General features: G+C 35.3%; 1 protein-coding gene across 7 annotated transcripts in view; it reads right to left on the bottom strand.

Moving 5' to 3' along the window:
* The window catches only part of AFG2A (AFG2 AAA ATPase homolog A), a 340,553-nt gene that overhangs the window by 281,232 nt on the left and 38,818 nt on the right, over nt 1–20,503 (bottom strand). For all 7 annotated transcript variants that reach the window (XM_026499287.4, XM_057310049.1, XM_057310050.1 and 4 more), the window contains exon 10: nt 19,805–19,959. In XM_026499287.4, the coding sequence (XP_026355072.2) occupies nt 19,805–19,959 (155 nt within the window). The remainder of the gene's footprint in view (nt 1–19,804; nt 19,960–20,503) is intronic.

Here is a 20,503-nt window from a genome sequence, read left to right as displayed (position 1 = left end):
ATGGAAGAGGCCAAAACACTGATGCCACTGTAGGGACCTAGCAGTCTGTGCTGAGGAGTTGGTCCATTGCCCTGAAGGCTGTAGCAGAAGAGAAGTGAAACAATCCTGTCCCCTACCCTCTCCTGAGAGAGAGCTCTTGCTTCATCAGTTGTCCTTTCTCTGTTACTGCCTTGACTGTATTTTTCACTATATTCTTTCCTCAGACTACAAATATTCCATTTCTCCCTATCCTTCAAAACAACCTTACTTTGATATTGTTTCTACCTAATGTTTATCACATTCTTTTTCACCACTAAACTTTTTGAAAGATAGTTAATATTCCTCTATTCCTACTGCATTTATATCTCCCACTTTATATTTTAGTTAAGTATTTATCTTGCCAAGCAGTGGTAGGAAAGGAGTGTAAAAGGATAAAAATAGGGGTGCCTGGGTGGCTCAATCAGTTAAGCAGCTGCCTTTGGCTCAGGTCATGATCCCAGAGTCCTGGGATCTAGCCCCCAGTTGGGCTCCCTGCTCAGTGGCGAGTCTGCTTCTCCCTCAGCCCCTCCCCTTGCTCACACTCACTCTCTCTCAAATAAATAGAATCTTAAAAAAAAAAAAAAAAAAAAAGGATAAAGATAAAAAGTTTAAGACTGGTGGGAACACAGGGAGTTGAGGGAGTTACACCAGGTTTCTAGTCTCTCAGGAAAACATGAGGCAACGTCATCTGCAGAAATATCAATTAATCTAACAAATACTGACTAAATGCCTATTTCATAATATGCTGGTTGCTGGGGACAAAATAGTTCTTGTCCATACTGAGCTTCTGACCTGATGGAATACTTCCTTAAAGGGATGTATTTCCATAATTAGGCAATTACTATATAGCATGGTACAAGCTATAGTCACAGAATTTAAATGTATGGTCCAAAAAACCCTTTTCCGAGGTGATATATGAGGTGGGCTGATGGAACTAGCCAGCTGAAAGTAACAGTAGGTGACATGGGAGGAGAGAGACAAAAAACAGCATCATACATTGGGAGAACATGGAATCAAGGGTAACAGCCATGATGCAGACTTGGGCAACTGAGTAACTGAAAGTTACATTAAAAGAGAAAAAAAAGAACATGTTTGGAAATTAAGGAATAGTTTCCAATTATTATATTGTGGTTGGAATTTACAAGTGAAATAAATTTGATAAACCAAGAAATGTTTTCTATGTGCTAGACTTCTGTTAGTAAGTGTAAGAGCACAAAGATGAGTGAGAAAATGTCCTCAAAATTTTGTACTCTAGAAAAAGAAATAAGTATCCTAAAAGACACAGTCTTTGTCTAAAGACGTAAAACAGCTGTCTTCACACAAAGTAATACAAAAACTACTGAAAAAAAAAATACGGAACAGTTCTACAGTTCTCAAATATGTGAGATGGTGAGGACAGACATTTGGAAATTGTGCATATATGTAAGACTTATGTCAAGGTGTTAGAATGTGAAAATGATAGTAAATGAGTGAAAAAGAAAAGCAATAAAATAAATGCATCAAAAAAACCACTACTGTGGTCAATCATACAGACAGCTAGCTACAACTAAGTCTAAAGCAGTTTCCTACTGTCCCTTGCCAACTGGCTGCAAGGTGAGCTGGGAGCAATGAAGCTGACCACCTTTCTATGCCACCATCATCCATTCAAAAAACCACTAAGTGCCTACTCCATATTCAGTCCCATACCAGGTGCTGGTCTACAAAATCCTTGCTCTCAGGGTTAAAACACCATAAGTAAGAGATTAAAAATAAAATCACTCTTGGGGCGCCTGGGTGGCATGGGGCGCCTGGGTGGCACAGCGGTTAAGCGTCTGCCTTCGGCTCAGGGCGTGATCCCGGCGTTCTGGGATCGAGCCCCACGTCGGGCTCTTCTGCTATGAGCCTGCTTCTTCCTCTCCCACTCCCCCTGCTTGTGTTCCCTCTCTCGCTGGCTGTCTCTATCTCTGTCGAATAAATAAATAAAATCTTTTAAAAAAAAAAAATCACTCTAACTACTGCATGGGAAATGAACTTAGTGGAGGGGGGTAGTCAAGATTGGATATGGAAGACCAGTGAGATGGTGGCTTGGAGCAGGATTACAGCAGTGAGATGGCAAGGACAGCCAATTTAGGCATAAGAATATATTTTGGAGGTAGAACCAGTAGGACTTACTAATTAGAATGTGAGGGAATGAGCGAGTCAGAGTAACTCTTGAAAAAAATATATAGCAATTCCCACCTCACATGATTATATTTCAGCTACCCATAACAGGTATAGCCTATAAGAAACTAGGAAGGACAATATAAGAATTATCTGTTTTCCCAACACCTAAAAGTAACCATCACTAATGGTACCCTCTAGCCTTCAAATGTGTGTTTTCACTGAGATCATAATGTATTCACAATTTTATATTCTGCTTTTTTAAAACTTCATATATTTTTTGATATTACAGATCTTCCAGTTACTGTATGACTTTGGGCAATTTACTTGATCTCTCTAAACGTTCTCATCTAGAATAGGGAGATAATAAAACCTAAGCTCCCAGTTTTATTGTGAGATTTAAACAGCATAGTTTATATTAATTGCACTTTGCCCGGCACACAATAACTATTTAATGAATACTAGGTAATAGTTTATGTAAATGTCTGAAAGATGATTACAATGAACAGTCATATTTTGAAGGACTAGTGACAAAAGTGAAAAGCCAATCAGGCAATTTCATTTGTAGTTTCATGAGCAATCTTGAACTACTATTTTTCTATTCTTTTCCTTTGTGTCTGATCATTTCTTCAACTAAACAAAGGTAAATAAGTTTTGCATTTTAATATAGCACCTAAATGCCAAATAAATGATGAATAGAGACTAGATAAATGATGAATAAATCTACAGCTAAGATATCAATTCAAAAATGAATATAACTCAGCTTAAAGAGCTTACTGTTGCACAGAAGAATCTTAAAGCACAGAAAGTCATGGGAAAAGTTAGTCTGTCAGAGAAGAATAAATACCAGCATGAAATCGTAAAATCCTAAAACTAGAGCAGGAATCCAAAAACTAGCTGGTTCACTATCCCACCTTCAAACAGTATTTCATCTTTCAACTCCTCTCATCTTTCAACAAACACTATTTTATGCTCTTTAAAAAAATAAAAAAATTCTGTAACTCTCTTTTTAATAAGTTACACTATATCATAACTGCCAGAAAATTATTCCTACAATCTAACTTAAATCACTCCTGATAATAGCTGGGTCCTTTCTTTCTTACTTGGTCCTAATGAAAACAGTGAACAGCTGCTCACATATGGCTTTATAACTCTTTGAATTAATAATAAAGTTAGAAGTATAGGAACAGCTGTCAAACAAGTACAGACGGAGCAATGAGATAAATTTCCCAAGGGAAATGCCCTCCACAAACCTCTTACAATACTTTCTGGACAAGCATCCATCCAGCAATACACAAACCAAAACCAAAACAAAAGGACCCCTCAAAGTGCATACCCACAGAGGCCAAAAGACTTGATGATCAAGTTTAAAAAACAAACAAACAAAAACAAACAAAAAAACCAACTTATGGACAAGTTCCACAAGGAAGAGTAAAAATTAATGAAGTGAACTGCAGATACTGGGAGATACACGAGAGGAATTCAGTAGCTCCAGAGGGACTCACAGTGTCTTTACACATTTGTGAGTCAAGATGCTCATGTTTATTAAATGCCAAGTTTTATACTGCCAGGTACAAAAAATTCTTTTCAAAGTGTTATTTTTATAGAAAATATTATGACAAAGAGTACTTTTCATTTTGTTCTTTCATGCTAACAAGTCCCAGCAGGAGGACAAGAAGCCAGGAGTAGCAAGTGGGTTGGCGCCTGTTCAAAATTCTCTGCGGGGTCACACGTTAACTTTCAATCAATTCAAACATTTAAAATAATTTTTTTTCTTTAGAAATCATAAACATCTCAAATTACTAAAGATAATAAATAATGCAGAAAGAAGTAAGTTGAGAAAACTCAACCTCCAAGATCCAAAAGAAAGATCAATACATTTCCAGATGCTTCTTTAATGGAGGTAAAGGAAAATTAGGAAGAAGTATTCAAAATGTGTTCTTAGATCTAAGTAAAAATAAGTGAAAGCCATTAGCTTTGTATAGTAAAAAGACAAAAAACATTGTCCCCCATGCTTTAAAAACACATTCTATGGAGGTTTAAAAAAAACAAAAACAAAAACAAGTTTCAGTTGTACTAGAGCGCCATAAACCATCTACAGCCTCTCTCTCTCCACCCAATCCATTAAAGATAAAAACTTCAGAAAAAATACAACAACAACAAAGATAACTAAGTGAGGACTCTGAAAAAGTGAAGTAGGTGAACTGTGAGGGAAGGACAAATAGAAGTGCTCTGCACAGGGTGGTAAGAGGGGCTAAATATGTTTCCTTCTCTTTTCTCTCTTCACTCAGTTTCTCCCCTTCTTCCTGTCTCATTTCCATTTTGCATAAGCAAGCTTGGTTGAAAATATCTAACAATTTCAGAGGTAAAAGTACAGGGAGTTTAAACAAGTAAATGAGAAAGACGAAAAGAAACTGCACACGAAAACTTTGCCACTAATTGCAAACTGCCACTAATCTGGGTGATTTTGTTGTTTAGTAAATCACATTAAGGACCTCACTGAAACATAAAGGCTATGGGAGCCAGATACTCCAATAACTCCTTAACTAATAAGGAAAAAAGGTAAAGAAGAAATAAACTATTCAAGTAAAAAATTATAGATGTCATGGAAAATATGAGCAACTTAAAGGCAAATGTTTTAACCAAACTTCAAACTGTATAATCAGTTGAATGGCTACATTAAAACCTGAGTTCAATTTCTAAAATATCATTACCTTACCATCATACTTTAATAAGTTTACTATGATCTGTCCTCAGAGAACTGGTTATATATGAACCTTATAAGAACATATTATTATTTAAATAAGTCTCCCTTAGATCACAAAAGTCTATAATTTAATTCAACTTAAAAATAGTTAGGGGTGCCTGGGTGGATCAGTTAGTTAAGTGTCCGACTAGTAATTTCAGCTCCAGTCATGATCTCAGGGTCATGGGACTGATTCCCTCCCCTCCCCCACCGGGGGCCATGGGCTCCACAGTTGGCAGGGAGTCCCTTGGGGTTCTTCTCCTCTCCCTCCGCCCCTCCCCACCACGAGTCCACTCTCTCACTCACTCTGTTTCTAAAAGTAATAAATAAACCTTTAAAAAAGATAGTTAATCATTTCCAAAATGAACTTTAAAAACACAACCTACTTTAGCCAGATAAACAAGTCCAGGAAAAATCTCATAAAAAATGGAAAACTTAAGAAAAAAACAACAGCAGCAATAAAAAAAATTTTTAAAAAGTAAAACTCATCAAGAAAATGATAAGAAGTCTCACCTAGAAAATTCTTCGTATCTCATTAAAATATTTTATATTTTTTCTGATTTACCAAATTCCTTAAATAATATAACTGTGAAGACAAAAAAATGCTTTGAATAATTTAAGGAAACTGCTTAGAAAATCCCTGCCATTCTTACTCCGGCATAGCAGAACTGGGAAAAGATAAAGGAATATGGATAAAGGAAATGAAAAACCTAAGAACGGAAGAAAGAGAAAGGGACTTTTACAGACTGGCCCCCCAAACCCAGGTGCTAAAGAAGCATATGTTCTACAAGTTTCTCAAGTGAATTTTAAATTAACCACAGGTAATAGGTGACAAAATGTCCCAATACTAAAGAAATATAAAAGGTCCAGAAAAAATGTTTTAAACAGTAAAAATTTTAAAATGAGTTTTGTCCTGATTATTCTTCTGTGGGAATTTACAAGTGAATAGTCAAACAGAAGGATTCTTTTGTTATATATGCATATATCACCAGGACCTTCTTAAGATAGTGCCTTGTATATTACAGATGCTCAATGTCTAGTAAAGGAATAAATTAATAGGCAGACACATATTTCTCTTATATTATTTTAAAGATAAAGTGGCAAAAGAGGGAGAAATAGCAGGGGGATGGGCTGGTAGGAGGTGAGATGGGAAAAATAGGAGAACGTTAGGAATAAACCAGCATGTGTGGTCAGACCTAATGAAAAAATGTTGCTAACATGTCAGTGTACAAAAGCTATACATATGACTTGCAAGACACTTTCTAGCCCAGATCTGTCCAAACAGTTGGATCATAAACGCAAACCATTTCCTCTGATGGTTGGTTGACAATAAAAATTTTTGCGTAATAGAAAGAAAAACCCTCCCCTGCCAAGACTGGAGAGATGTTCCAAATTTTTGTGAAATAGGAAGCAAAGGGAGGAGGTCCCAGAAAACTGAGCAAACTTGTATAAGCAAATTTCCTAAGGACCTTCAACTCTGGTCGTGAGATACAGACCAGAAAGAAAGTTCCCACACGGAAGAAAAACCAGTACTGGCCAGAGAGTCAAGATGTTGGGGTGGGGAAAGAAGATTACTACTGATGCTTTGGCTTGAGGCAACAGGTATGAGGAGAAAGCCCTGACAGAGGAAAGGGGATTATCAGAAAATAAGTCTTACAACACAGTCCTTACGGTCAATATTTAGAAAAAGAATGAAAGATGTTACCTTAATAGTTAAAACTTGTCTTGGAATGCTGAATGTGCTACATGTAACAACTGAGCGTATGAATGTTAGTGGGACAGAACCAACTTAGGAACAAGGCCTGAAAGATACCACCACAAGACAATTCTGGGAAATAAGCTGCCTAGAAAAATAAGACATATATTTTAGGAATGTACCGAGTTCAGTGAGACAGGTCAAGCAAGTCTCAGGAACTAAGCAAGCCTATGTGTAGACTGCTGAGCAAATCTTGACTATCCTAAGGTAGAATTTGCGTATCTTTTATAACTTCTGATAGGTATGAGGGCGCACGTGTTACAGTATCAACAAGAGAGCCAGACTCCCATAGGTATAGTTGGTAGAGGTTTTAATATCAAATATCCATTCACTTTCTCATTTATTTATTCAGTCATTCACTCTGATATATTCATTTTACTGCAAGGTTATGTTTGGAGTGTCTGGCCAGGCTCTAGGACTATAGGTAAGTATACAGAATGAGGTACGGAGAATGAACAAGACTGACATGGTCTCTTCATCAGTGAGCTTACTGCCTGGAAGAAGAGGCAGACATTAAACAAATGCATTAATAATTGAATAACATGAAAGAAGAGATGCATTTGAGGATAATGACAGAATTATACTGAGGGACCTGAATTTTACTCCAGATTCTACTCTGATAAAAGAGACCCATTTTAGCTTCCCTAATTTGTGACTTGAGCAGTTACTATTCTCCTTCCTGGCTTCCTTTCTTTGGTATCTCTAGGAAAATCTGAAGTTGTGTACATTAGACATCCTGACACTTTACCAAAAAGGTAAAGCAATAAGACAGTTAAACATGGATTTAAAAAAAAAAAAAAAACACGGAGAACAAATTCTACATGTGAGGAACATATGCACCATAAGTGTGCAAAAAGGTTGAATTCAGAAGGACTGGGTCGCTTAAACCCTGCCCATTCTAAAGAAAGGCCTGGCCATTGGCACTCTTCTGGGAGATAATCTCTAGCCTTTTAAATATTGTGCCTGATAAGAGTGTTTTTGTACTTGAAGCCTTAGGCTAAGCTATACCAGTTTGACCAGATAAGCTTACCCTGACAATGTGATTTAAGAACATCTGTTTTTGCTCTGGAAAGGACTGGAATCTAAGTAGCTAAGTCAGACAAGAAGATGATGTACGTCTACATGACTGATCCCCAATAAAACCCTGGACACGAAAATTCAGATGATTCTCCCTGGTCAATAACACTTCACACATATTGTCACATCATTTCAGGTAGAATTAAGTATGTTCCCATGTGACTCCATTGAAAGAGGACACCTAGAAGAAGCTTGTGCCTAATTTCTCTGACTTCACCCCATGGGTCTTTTCCTTTTGCTGATATTGATTTGTATCCTTTTACTGTAATAAATCATAACCATGAGTATAATGGCCTCTGAGTCCAGTTAGTCATCCTAGTGAATCAAGCCTGAGGGTGGTCTTGGGGCTCCCCAACAGGCAGATGATTACATTATTAAAAAACTAGAATTCTCTAGAACTCATATTCTCACAAACTCCCTTCCTACCTCCTAGCACCCATCGATAGCCTTGGACATCAGAAAAAAACTTTTATCTCAGGACTTTGAACTTATTTTATAAATTTACCTCCAGCTTATAGCGCAGTTCTCAGACATCTGCTAATTTTCAGATTAAGTTTAATCACTCTACCATATTTTTCCCACTTTAACATTATATCCTATTCCACCTTATAGCACTTGTCTTTCTATTAGGTCAAAACCAGAAGGTTCATTCTTAATACCCAAAACAAAACAAACAAACAAACAAAACAAAACTACATAAAAAACCTACAAAGCATTTCTCTGAAAAGCACATGAAATTCTGATGCAATTTTAACATGGGACATTGGAATACATTCCACCCTGTGGCTTGGACGTAAATCATTAAATATGGGATGCCGCCAAATAGGGACGCCTGGGTGGCTCAGTTGGTTTCGCATCTGCCTTCGGCTCAGGTCATGGTCCCAGGGTCCTGGGATCCAGTCCCACATCAGGCTCCCTGCTCAACAAGGAGCCTGCTTCTCCCTCTGCCTGCTGCTCCTCCTGCTTGTGCTCTCTCTCTCCCTCCCATTCTCTCTCTCATAAATAAATAAATAAAATCTTAAAAACAAACAAAAAAACCCTGCCAAATAAAGACTTTTGTTTCTGGCCAACGAGTAAAAGAGGTAAGATGTACCTTTCTGTCTGAAAATTTTAAAGAAACTGAAGAAACTGACAAAATTTATGAACATGAATTCTCAGAACATAACAACAAAGGACAATGATCCCTGAGAAAAAAGAAACCCACTAGCTGATTATATTCAACCAGTCGCTTGGAAAAAGGTCACAAGTTATAGTAATGAAGAGGAAACATGGCCAAACCCACAGGCTTCCTGAGATGAGAAAATAAAGGTAGGAGTATGGGGAAGCCAAAGAGGCTAGGTATCACAGAGCAGAGGAGTAGAGATAAAAGAAATCCATAGTAAGGGAACTCCTGAATTCTGATGAGGGTCTCCTTCATATATCCTGTTATCAATGCACACATGTGAGAAAAACAAAATGAGACAGGGGAGGGTGGGTGAGAGAGGCCAGAGACCCAAAACGAATAGAAGGAACATTTACCACGCATTAGGTAGAGTACTGCAAAGGATCTTATCCCAATACTAAGGAAAATTTAACCCCAGACAGAACACTGTCTTGGTCCCATCTAAGAAAATTAAAAGGCAAGACGCCCCCCCCCCCCCAATAATCAAACTATTTCCAAGTACCTTAACCACATCCCAGAACAAACTTTAGGAGCATTTTTATGAATATAAAAATTATCCAGCTACCAACAAGGTAAAATTCAAAATTTCTGGAATTTAATAAAAAAGTATCGGGCATGCAAAGAGCAGGAGAAAAGACAGCCCATAAGAAGAAGATCAAAAAACTGAAGCTGATCCAGAAATTAAAGATGACAGAATAAACAAAGACATTAAAACAGTTGTTATAAATGTATTCCATAAAGTCAAATAAACACTGAAAACACTAGAAAAGAAAATATAAAAAGGTTAAAATCAAATTTCTAAAGAAGAAAACTAATTTAATGTCTATAATTTTAAAAATGCAATGGACAGGACTAATAGCAGATTAGATATTTCGGGGGGGGGAAGGTTAGTGAACTGGTAGGCACAACAGACATTACAAAAAGAAACAAAGAGAAAAATAAAAGAATAAAATGAACACAGCATGACTGAACTTTGGGACAATCTCAAGCAGACAAATGTACATATACATTTTGAGTCCCCAGTGAGGGAGGGAGGCAAGAAACAAACTAAATATAAGAAATAATGGCCAAGATTCCCCCCCCCAAATTTAATTAAAACTATAGACCCACACATAAAAGATTATCAATGAACCAGCATAGGAAAGATGAAGAAAACTACCAAGGCACATGGTAACTGAAATGCTTAAAACCAGTGATAAAGAAGAAATATTGAAAGCAATCAGAGGAAAAAAGATATATGGAAACAACAGATTTCTTTTCAAAACTACTGCAAGAAAGAAGAGTGGAGCAAAAGCAACTTGGGGGGAAATGAGAAATGAAAGATAGGACATCAGTACTGATCCTGCAGACAGTAAGATGATAACAGAAATCTATAAATGACTAACTCCGTCAGTCCAACTATTAAGGCAAAATGGACCAATTCCTTAAAAGATACAAACTATCAAAATTCACTCAAGAAAAAAATAAATAACTTGAATAGTCCTATATTTATTTAAAAATTAAACTGTACTTACGTCTTCAAATAATGAAAATTCTAGGCCCAGATGGTTTCAGTGGAGTACATTTAAGGAAATAATACTAATTCAACACAATTTCTTGCAACCCATAAATGATAAGAGAACACTTTCCAACAACTTTCATAATGCCAGCATTCCCCTAATACCAAAACCGGATAAAAAACTTCAAAAATAACTACAGATCATTATCTCTCATAAACATGTATGTAAAAATTCTCAACAAAATATTAGCAAATAAAATCCAGCAATTATATAAAAAGGGTACTATATCACAGTCAAGTGAAATTCACCCAGAAATACAAGACTGATTCAATACTGAAAATCAGTGTAATTCACTATATTGACAAACTAAAAAAACACATTATGATCATTTCAAAGATGCTGAAAATGCATTCAACAGAATTCAACATCCATTTAGGATTTTAAAAAAATCTCTCAGCAAACTAGAAATAAAAAGGAACTTAACCTAAGAAAGAACTTCTTAAGGAAAAAAAAAGCTAGCATAATACTTAATGATGAGGGAAGTAATAAAGAGTTGCTGTTCAACAGGTATGGAGTTTCAGTTTGGGAGAGAAAAAAGTTCTGGAGATCTGGAGATGGATGGTGATAGTGATTGCACAGCAATGTAAGCATATTTAATGCTGCCAAATTGTACATGTAAAAATTGGTTAAAATGGTAAATTTTATGTTATGTATATTTTACCACAGGTTAAAAAAAAAAACCAAACACTTTTCCCATTTGAGGTTCTCACAGATGTAAGCTATAATTGTAGCTTCTATAATGCTATGGTTACAAACACAATAGTTAACTCTAACTAGGGGGAAAAAATCAGTCAAAGACCTAAATTAAAAGCTAAAACTATAATCTTAAAATGTAAGGTAAATCTTCATGAACTTGGATTTAGCAATGGTTTCTCAAATGTGGTACCGGAAGTACACACAACAAAAGAAAAAACATACACTGGACTTCATCAAAATTAAAAACTTGTGCCTCCAAGGTCACTATCAAGAAAATGAAAGAGGCAGTCCACTGAATGAGAGAAAATAATGCAAATCATATCAGACATCATGTATCTGATAAAGGACTTTATCCAGAATATGTAAGAATTCTTACTACTCAATAATAAAAAGACAAATAACCCAATTAAAAATGGGCAAAGTGTCTGAAGAGATACTTCTTCAAAGAACATACACACAATGGCCAACAAGCAAATGAAAAGATGCTCAATATCATTAGCCACTAAAGAAATGCAAATAAAAAACCACAATGAGCTATCATTTAATACCCACTAAGCTATCTATAATTAAAAAGATAGATAATAATGAGTTTTAGTGAGGGCATATAGAAACAGGAACACTCTATACACTGCTGGTGGGGATATAAAATGGTGCAGTCACTTTGGAAAACTGTTAGTTCCTCAAAAGGTTAAGCAGAGTCACCAATGACCCAGCAATTCTATTACTAGATATAGATCCCAAAGAACTGAAAACAGGTGCTCAAACAAAAACTGTACACAAATGTTCAAATGCACCTTTAATTATGATAACCAAAAAGTAAAAGCAATCCAAATCTATGACTGGATAAATCAAATGTGCTACATCCATACAACAGAATTATTTAGCAATTAATTGGCAATAAGAAGCAATAAAGTACTCATACATGATGCACGGATGAACCTTGAAAGTTTTATGCTAAGTGAAAGAAACCAGTCACAAAGAATCAAATATCTTATATTCCATTTATATGAAATGTCTAGAATAGGTGAATCTGTAAGAGATATAAAATAAATAAATGTTTGCCTAAGGCTTTGAGGATGGGCAGGTTGGGAAACGATGGGTAAAGGGTACAGGGTTTCCTTCTGGGATGATAAAAATGTTCTAAAATTGACTGCAGTAATGGCTGTACAGCTCTTTAAATATTCTTGACCACAAAAATTCACCCTTTAAATGATTGAACTGATATGTGAACTGGATCTCAATAAAGCTATTACCAAAAAATAAACATGTATTTATATGGGTAAAAGAACTATTTCTGAAAAATAAGAACCTTCATGAACCAAAATGCTTCACAAAACATTCAGTCATTTAACAAACTTCTATCATTTAGTTATTACCATTTGCCAAAAAGTGGGGATACAAACATGAACAAGACAAAAGGTCCACAGGGATATATGTGTATTTTGTGTATTAGATATATTATGTCCCCAAGGCATGTACGTGTATTTTTTATGTGTGTGTAAGGGATCACATTACAAGATCTTTGCTAACCGAGACATCAGAAAACAATTTTTCAGGCAGAGAAGACAACACATGCAAAAACAGGAGTGGTTCAACAAGACAAGAGCATAGTAGAAAGAGAAAGTGAAGAAGGAGGCATGAACCAGGTTACGAATAGCAAGCTAAAGAGTTTAGACTTCATTCTAGAGATGATCAACAGGTAGTCATGCTGATGGCTGTTAGCCAGATCAGTAATTTCTGTCGGAAAAATTACTCAACGAAGTGTTGGGAGGATTAAAGAACAAGATCAGATGGGTGTGCAATTACTCCATATCTGTACAAGGTAAAGTAAAGATGTGTAGTTCTGTAAAAGAACCACATCAACCCTACCGATGAGTTCTTTATGCTAAATGAAAATCTGTGTTTTTAGCAAAGACTCACCAAGTATTTATTGAGTACCAACCAACTATAACATACAAGTGCAGCATATGCCTCTCTGATAATCTAAACGTTATTTATAGATTCAAAAGAAGACACACATCAGAAATAGCAAATTAAGAGCTTTCCTTCCTTCTATCATCTGAAAGGAAGAGTGTCTGATTTCACCAAAGTTAACCAGGATCAGAACTGAGAACAGAAACTGTTGATCTTCACACTAACTTTTGTATCTCTCTCATTCCTCCTCTAGACTGTAAGCCTGAGAAAAGTAAGGTATAAAAGGAAAAGTGGAATGAAAGAGTTAAACTTCTAAAATATTTAATACAGTTAAAACTACAATCTTGATTTTGGCACAGAGTATTTCCTGGTTAAAAGTAATCTACTTTCCCAAATGTGCTTTCCTGTTCAATTGTTATTACTTAAAACTATAAAAATGCATAAGAGAAGTTGGCAGGGAAGACTGGGATCTTGGGAGTGATAGAAGACACTCTTCTGTCTAGACAACAAGAAGCAAAATCAAAAGAAACCGAATTCAAAAGCCCTGCCAAGAACCAATATGGAATTAATAGAATTTCCACAGGTTGTATATCTATTCCAAAAAAAGCAATCTGTTATTTAGTAAAGCATCACAAAACCCTCAATCCTTTGAATCTGTAAAAAATAAAGAACACACAAAATACAGTACTGTTTTTAAAGAATAGAAACTCAAATTCCTTCTAATTATCCTGAGGGTACATGAAGAATGAAATGTAATTACAGTCAATTAAACTATTTAACTCAAATCTCTGCACGAGAAAAGTAATGCTAATGAGCTCATCCTATGAAATTCAACTGCCTTGTCACATTCTGATGTTCTATTCTCATCTGAAAAGATGCCAAATGAAAATACATCAGTAAATTTTGAATATGTAATTAGTGAAATAGACAGTCTTTTGATTATTCATATAATTAAGTTTGCTACCTTTTTAAAATGGGAGTAAATGAGGTATGTTTATTTAACTAATGACATTTGGTATACACTCAACTTGACTGCAGCCTACCTCTAAGTTTAACCTGGATCCAGGCTTACAAAGAGGTTTCGGGCTATACAATTAGTCTTGAGGCTCTGGTTGCAGTTCACTTTACAAAAGTGGGTTCACATGAAAGTAGAGCCCTCTCTTTTTATTGGCTTTTAGCTTATTCTGAACCAAATGTCCAAATTCTGAAAACTGCAATCCAAAAGCAATACCAGAAGTATAAAGATGGATTATTTCCAAATAATGAAACAACCTAAAACTACATAAAATGAAATAGGGAAAGCCTGGAGGGTGAGGGTGGGGATGGTTTAAGATACATAAATGGATTAAACTTGATGGTAATCAATCTGTATATATTTGGTTAAGAATGCCATTTATCAGTGATAATTGCTATGGTATTCATAAAATGACTTATTGCAAAGATAATATGTAAACACAACTATTAAAAGCATTGTATTTTTTTTTTTTTGGTTACCTTAATAAAAAGAGAATTTTCAATAGATCAAGAAAGCAACATGTGTTGGCAGAAAATATAAAGGACTACTTTGTATCCGTCCAGAATAGACAGCTTAGCACTATTACATGCATCTTTATTCCAAAATTGTTAAATTCACTGAACAAACAGTAAGTTAAAATTCACTAATGTTAAAATTCACTAAAGAAACAACTTGCTTTATAAAACATGAAGAATCTGAAGAATGTCACATGAAGGTAATAATAGACTATATGATACTTTAGAACAGAAGGAGGATGTAATATTTAAACATACGTGAAATTGACTATCTGGTTTTTTCTTGAAAATGATAGTTTTTCACTTGTCCATTGAACAAATATTGGTTGGACATCTATTATGTGCTAGGATAAAAATAAAAGGATAAAAATAAAAACAACTTCTGTTCTCATGGAACTTAAAATCCCTTAAAAAAATCATCTAGTTTACACCCATTACCTAAAATTTTAACATTTTTGTAGGAAGGAGAAGATATATATAATTGACAGTTCTTTTTCATTTTCTTTAAAGATTATCCAGTATTATTCCTCATTTTCAGTCAAGAAATTACACTCTAGTGGCAAACAGAGAAGGACTAAAGTAAAAATAAAATGAAATTTTACTTAAGCTCTTTGTAATTTTAAATTTTTATCACATATTTATAGATCAAAACAATCTTTACGGGGGGAAAAAAAAGAGCTTAATAACATTTGACCCAAGCTTTGGGGCGCCTGGGTGGCACAGCGGTTAAGCGTCTGCCTTCGGCTCAGGGCGTGATCCTGGCGTTATGGGATCGAGCCCCACATCAGGCTCCTCCGCTGTGAGCCTGCTTCTTCCTCTCCCACTCCCCCTGCTTGTGTTCCCTCTCTCGCTGGCTGTCTCTCTCTCTCTGTCAAATAAATAAATAAAATCTTAAAAAAAAAAAAAAAAAAAAAAAACATTTGACCCAAGCTTTAAAACCACATATTTTAGTGTGGTAATTCCACTTCTAGGAATCATAAATGCAAAGATTTGCATATAAATGTGTGTATAATCATATTAGAGAAAAACAGAAAAAAAACCAGATATTTGAGAATGGAAGGATAAAACAATTACAGTTCATCCACATAACAGTGTATTATACAGTCCTTAAAAGAGGTTTACTGAGAAATTTTAAAGTACAATGTTTACCATATAATTTTAAATGAATAAAGCAAAATATAAAACCATATGTATCCTAAGATTAACTATATTAAAATACTTATATGCATAGAAAAACCACCTATCAAAATTTAAAAAATTTATTGGAACTATAACAAAAATGTTAACAGTTGTTATTTCTGGGTGAAAAATTGAAATTTCAAAATTCATACTGGCATAGTCAAAGATTCTGAGGATTCCTATAGTAAAGAAATACATTTGATTTTAATAACCAGTCAATTGTAAAATGCATTTGACTTTTAATACACTAATTGGTGTAATCACCAATTCAAAAGGTCCACAAAAAGGAAACATTACATTTAAGTACGTGGCTAACACTTACGGTCTCCTGAAATTAATAATGCATATTATAATTGGCAATATTCCCATCTTAAGACATTTCTTTTAAACTTAAATATAACTAGGGAACTGTGATTTAGAAGTTTTAATTTCACACACTGAAATCTTTTCTCAAAAGATGCTGAATGCTCAATTTACTATTAAAAAATGTTCACAATTAACTATCTACTTGAAACAGGTTTTCTATAGCAAAGTACGTAGTAAACCTTCTGCAGAAATAACTTGGGAGATATTTTTGTTGATATAATAGTCTGAAAGCAGAAGAGTAAAGTTTAGGAATCCAATTATAGAAATGTTGACTTCTCAGGAAAATTTTTACAATCTGAAGTGAACATAAAAAGCAATGTAAGAAAAGTATTTTGACCAGGACTAATCACTCCGGAGCTCATGAGTAACATCACAGTACACCATGGCCTTAGGCCAAGTAATAAAGTGCCAAATGGAAAATGGCACAAGTCCATGGATTGTAAATACTGTATCAAAAGAAAATAAAGGGAAAAAAATCTTTCATTAGAGCAATTAAAAATGCAGTTGTAGTACCAGTCCCCGTGATGAATGAATCAGTTCAGCAATTCCAAGAGTGGAGAGCCACTGTTTAAACACATTCTCCACTGGCAGTCATTTTAAGTTGAAAAAACTTACTGTGTGTTTCTTTAGTTCCTAAACTTTTTTAAACACTAAAGTGTTTTTGAATGGTGTAGTTGGTTTATAACCCTATCTGCTGAAATTTTCGCATGTGGCATTTGATGACTAGGCATCTACTTGACCCATTATATTATGCGGCAGTAGCCAATAAAATACAGGTAAATACTACAAGTAAAAGTACTCATGCCAATGTGCCCGAACTTTAGACCATAAATTCCAAAGAAATGAAAAGCTTCTATTAATCCAACATCGATCATTCATTATTCCATAATTCCTGTTGTCAAGTTATTCATACAAAATTAGCACATTGTGTTACACAGCTTCAGTAAAACCCCAAAATTAAGCTGTAATTTCATTAGTGAATTTGGAAAAGTTTCAAAAAAGAATTTAAAATCACATAAAGTTGCCTAAACTAGAAGCTACTCCTTAGGGATGTTCCTACCTCTAGGCATTGTTTCCCACCTTAATTTACAAAACAATTGTCTTCTATAAGAAGTTAACAAGCTTCTTTGCCACTTAAACTTTTGCTAACTATCCCAATATAATGTAGGACATGCCATCAATGCTTTGTTTCAATGTTCATTTTCCAGAAATATTAATATATCCAAAGAGAACTATAAGGCCATTTTTTCCCAGAATGTTAGGCCCACTCAGGTGATAACCTGGCAGATGATTCACCCATAAAAGGTAGCTTCTGTTGCCCTTGTGGTGATTTGACTGTGAACTTTGCAAAGCAGGTCAATGATGAAAACGTAAAACCTAGCGCTCAAAACAACAGACATGCGTTATTTCTGACAATTCTAAGAGTTAACGGGGTGGCTTTTCTGGTCTGGGTAAACTTCTGGTCTGGGGTGAGGTAGTTTAGCATGGTATCTGTCACATGTTTGACAACTGGCGGGGTGGCTGAAAGGAGGGGATCTCAGCTAAGAGGGCTCACTTCTGCTCCACATGGTCTCTCATCCTCCAAGAAACTAGCACAGTTTTCTTAGCATAACTAATTCAGGGTTTCAAAGAGCAGCAAGAAAAGGCAAGCCCCAGTGGTTCCAAGCCTGATTGCATCATGATTGCTAATATTCTATTAGCTATTAGCCAAAGCAAGTTACATGGCCAAGTACAAATTCAAAGGATGGAAAACTTGACTTCATCTCTTTTATGGTAGGAGCTACAATATTGCAGGGCAAAAAGGGCAGTTTGTACAGTGATGGGAAGAATCTGCAGTCACTTTCTGCAATCTACCACACTGTAAAATGCAGAAGGTATCCACTCCACATGGTCCATGGCCAAATAAATTTCCATAATAGCCCTCTTTTGACACTGCAGCAAAGAAATACAACTGATTTTATTTAAACCAGCATTTCCCAGACTTATCTGGCCACAAAACACATTGTCCAAGAACACTTTTAAAAGTAAAAACAAACAAAAAAAGCAAAACAAAACAAAATAACAAAAAAAAAAAAGTGAAAACAAATCCACTGATTTCTCCCCACTGTATCATTCCACACAGTCTATTCCACTGATTTATTATCCTTTTAGTCTCTTTAAGTTTTTTGTTTCTTTGTTTTAGCTTACAGCAATTAAAAAACATTAGTTAATGACCAAGAGAACTATTAATATATACACGATGGGGCAAAGGGCACAAAACTCTGCCTGACTCTCTCACAAGGCTCTGAGTTTTCAATTAACTGTAATGTTAGAGCTTTTACAAGGGAGTATCTTGGAAGCAATAAGACTAATTCAAAAGAGAAAAACTAATGGAGTGATATGATAGAAGCAAAGGAAAAGAACAGTCACAAGATTCCATTCTTCCATCAGTGCTCTCCTAAAACTGTCAGAGAGCAATCTGTAAACTTTCCTCAAGCTACACTAAGATACAAACCTCCTGATGATCAAGACAAATTTAACAGTCCATCCCCTATCCCAATATAATGTAGGACATGCCGCCAATGCTTTCAGTGTTCATTTTCCAGAAATATTAATATATCCAAAGAGAAGTATAAGGCCATTTTTTTCCAGAATGTTAGGCCCACTCAGATGATAACCTAGCAGATGATTCACCCATAAAAGGTAGCTTCTGTTGCCCTTGTGGTGATTTGACTATGAACTTTGCAGAGCAGGTCGATGATGAAGAAAATGTAAAGGAACCTGAGGAAACACCAGGCATCAATAGTAGAGGCAGCATAACTAGAAGATTTTTTTTTGTTCTAAAATTAGCCTAGTAAACATTTTCTTATAAGACTAAATATGCAATTAGCATACAACCCAGCAGTTGTACTCTTGTGCATTTATTCCGGAGAAACAAAAATTTACATTTACACAATACCTGCACATGAATGTTCATAGACGGTTTATTCATAATCACCCCAAGCTAGAAACAGATCAGATGTCTTTCAACAGATGAATGGTTAAACAAACTACGGTACAGCCATACCACGGCATATTACTCAGCAACAGAAAGGAACAAACTACTGCTACACATAGCAACTTGGATGAATCTCCTGGAAATTATGCTAAATGGGGAAAAACTAATACAAAATGGCTGCTACTATACAATTCCATTGTATAACACTTCTAAAATGACAGAATTTTAGAACTGGGTGCAGGAACACGCTAAGTAGGGTTATGAAGGGGCAAAGCTAGGGATCATCATGGTAACAGAACTATTCTGTATCTTGATTCTTGTGATGGACACACAAACCTTTATAAGTATTAAAAGTGCACAGAACTAAACACACACACACAAGTACAAGTAACATTGTAGAAATCTGAATAAGATCAGTGATTATATCAATATGAATATACTGCTTGTGACACTGTAGTATTGCTTACAAGATTGTTTACACTGGGGGAAAAGTGAGTGAAGAATATACAGGATCTCCCTAAAGTACTTCTTACAACCTCACTGAAGCTCCAATTACATCCATAAAAATTTTAATTAAAAAAAAAAATGTTTCTTAAAGTTTAGCCTAGGTAGGTTGTTTCCCTGAAGTCTCAGTTTCTTTCAGAGTTCAAACAGTGTAGCTAGCATGGGAGTACAAATGACTTACATTTGGTACATCAATTGCTACTTCCCTCATGGCACTGGGCCTGATGTCATTCATCCCCTGTAAGAAATCATTCAGAGTAATCTTCACCAACCCAGCTATCTTGCTATCAGAGAGATTAGGCTGTTTCTTCAGGACTCTCCGTAAGGCATAGAGACCTGTAAAGAGAAAAGTAATACAAGATTTATCTTCTGCCCCATAAATACAGATTGAACCATTACCAAAAAACTAATAATAAATTCAAACTTCATACATATTATAGCATTTAAAATTGGTTGTGCTTGTGTGTATATATGGAGGTGGGGAGAGGTATCTCAAGAATATGGGAGATGAAGGCAAAAATCCAAATGCTTAATTTGGGCAGTAAAAATATGACAAACTGATATGATATATGAAAAGACAGATACTTTATAAACATGAAATAAAACTTGCAAAACAACATCCACAAAAAATACCATAAAGAGTTATCAAAATAACCTAGGGAATAACACACCTCTTGCTTCCGCCCTTTTTATTAATACATTCAACCCAGAGTTATAAATTTTATAAGGTATTGGCAGAACATCTTAAAGGAAATATTCAGTTGGCAGTTGGAAATGTGGTTTTGGAATGCAAGAAAGAATCAGACTTTAGAGTGGTGTGCATACACATGAGATCTGATATTACAGGAATAGGAGAGACCTATAAAAAGAGTCTAGAAAG

This window comes from Ursus arctos, unplaced genomic scaffold, assembly GCF_023065955.2.
Source record: "Ursus arctos isolate Adak ecotype North America unplaced genomic scaffold, UrsArc2.0 scaffold_11, whole genome shotgun sequence".
NCBI classification, from domain to species: domain Eukaryota; kingdom Metazoa; phylum Chordata; class Mammalia; order Carnivora; family Ursidae; genus Ursus; species Ursus arctos.
Note: the sequence above shows the minus strand (reverse complement) of the source record. Positions and strands in the feature narration are given on the sequence as shown.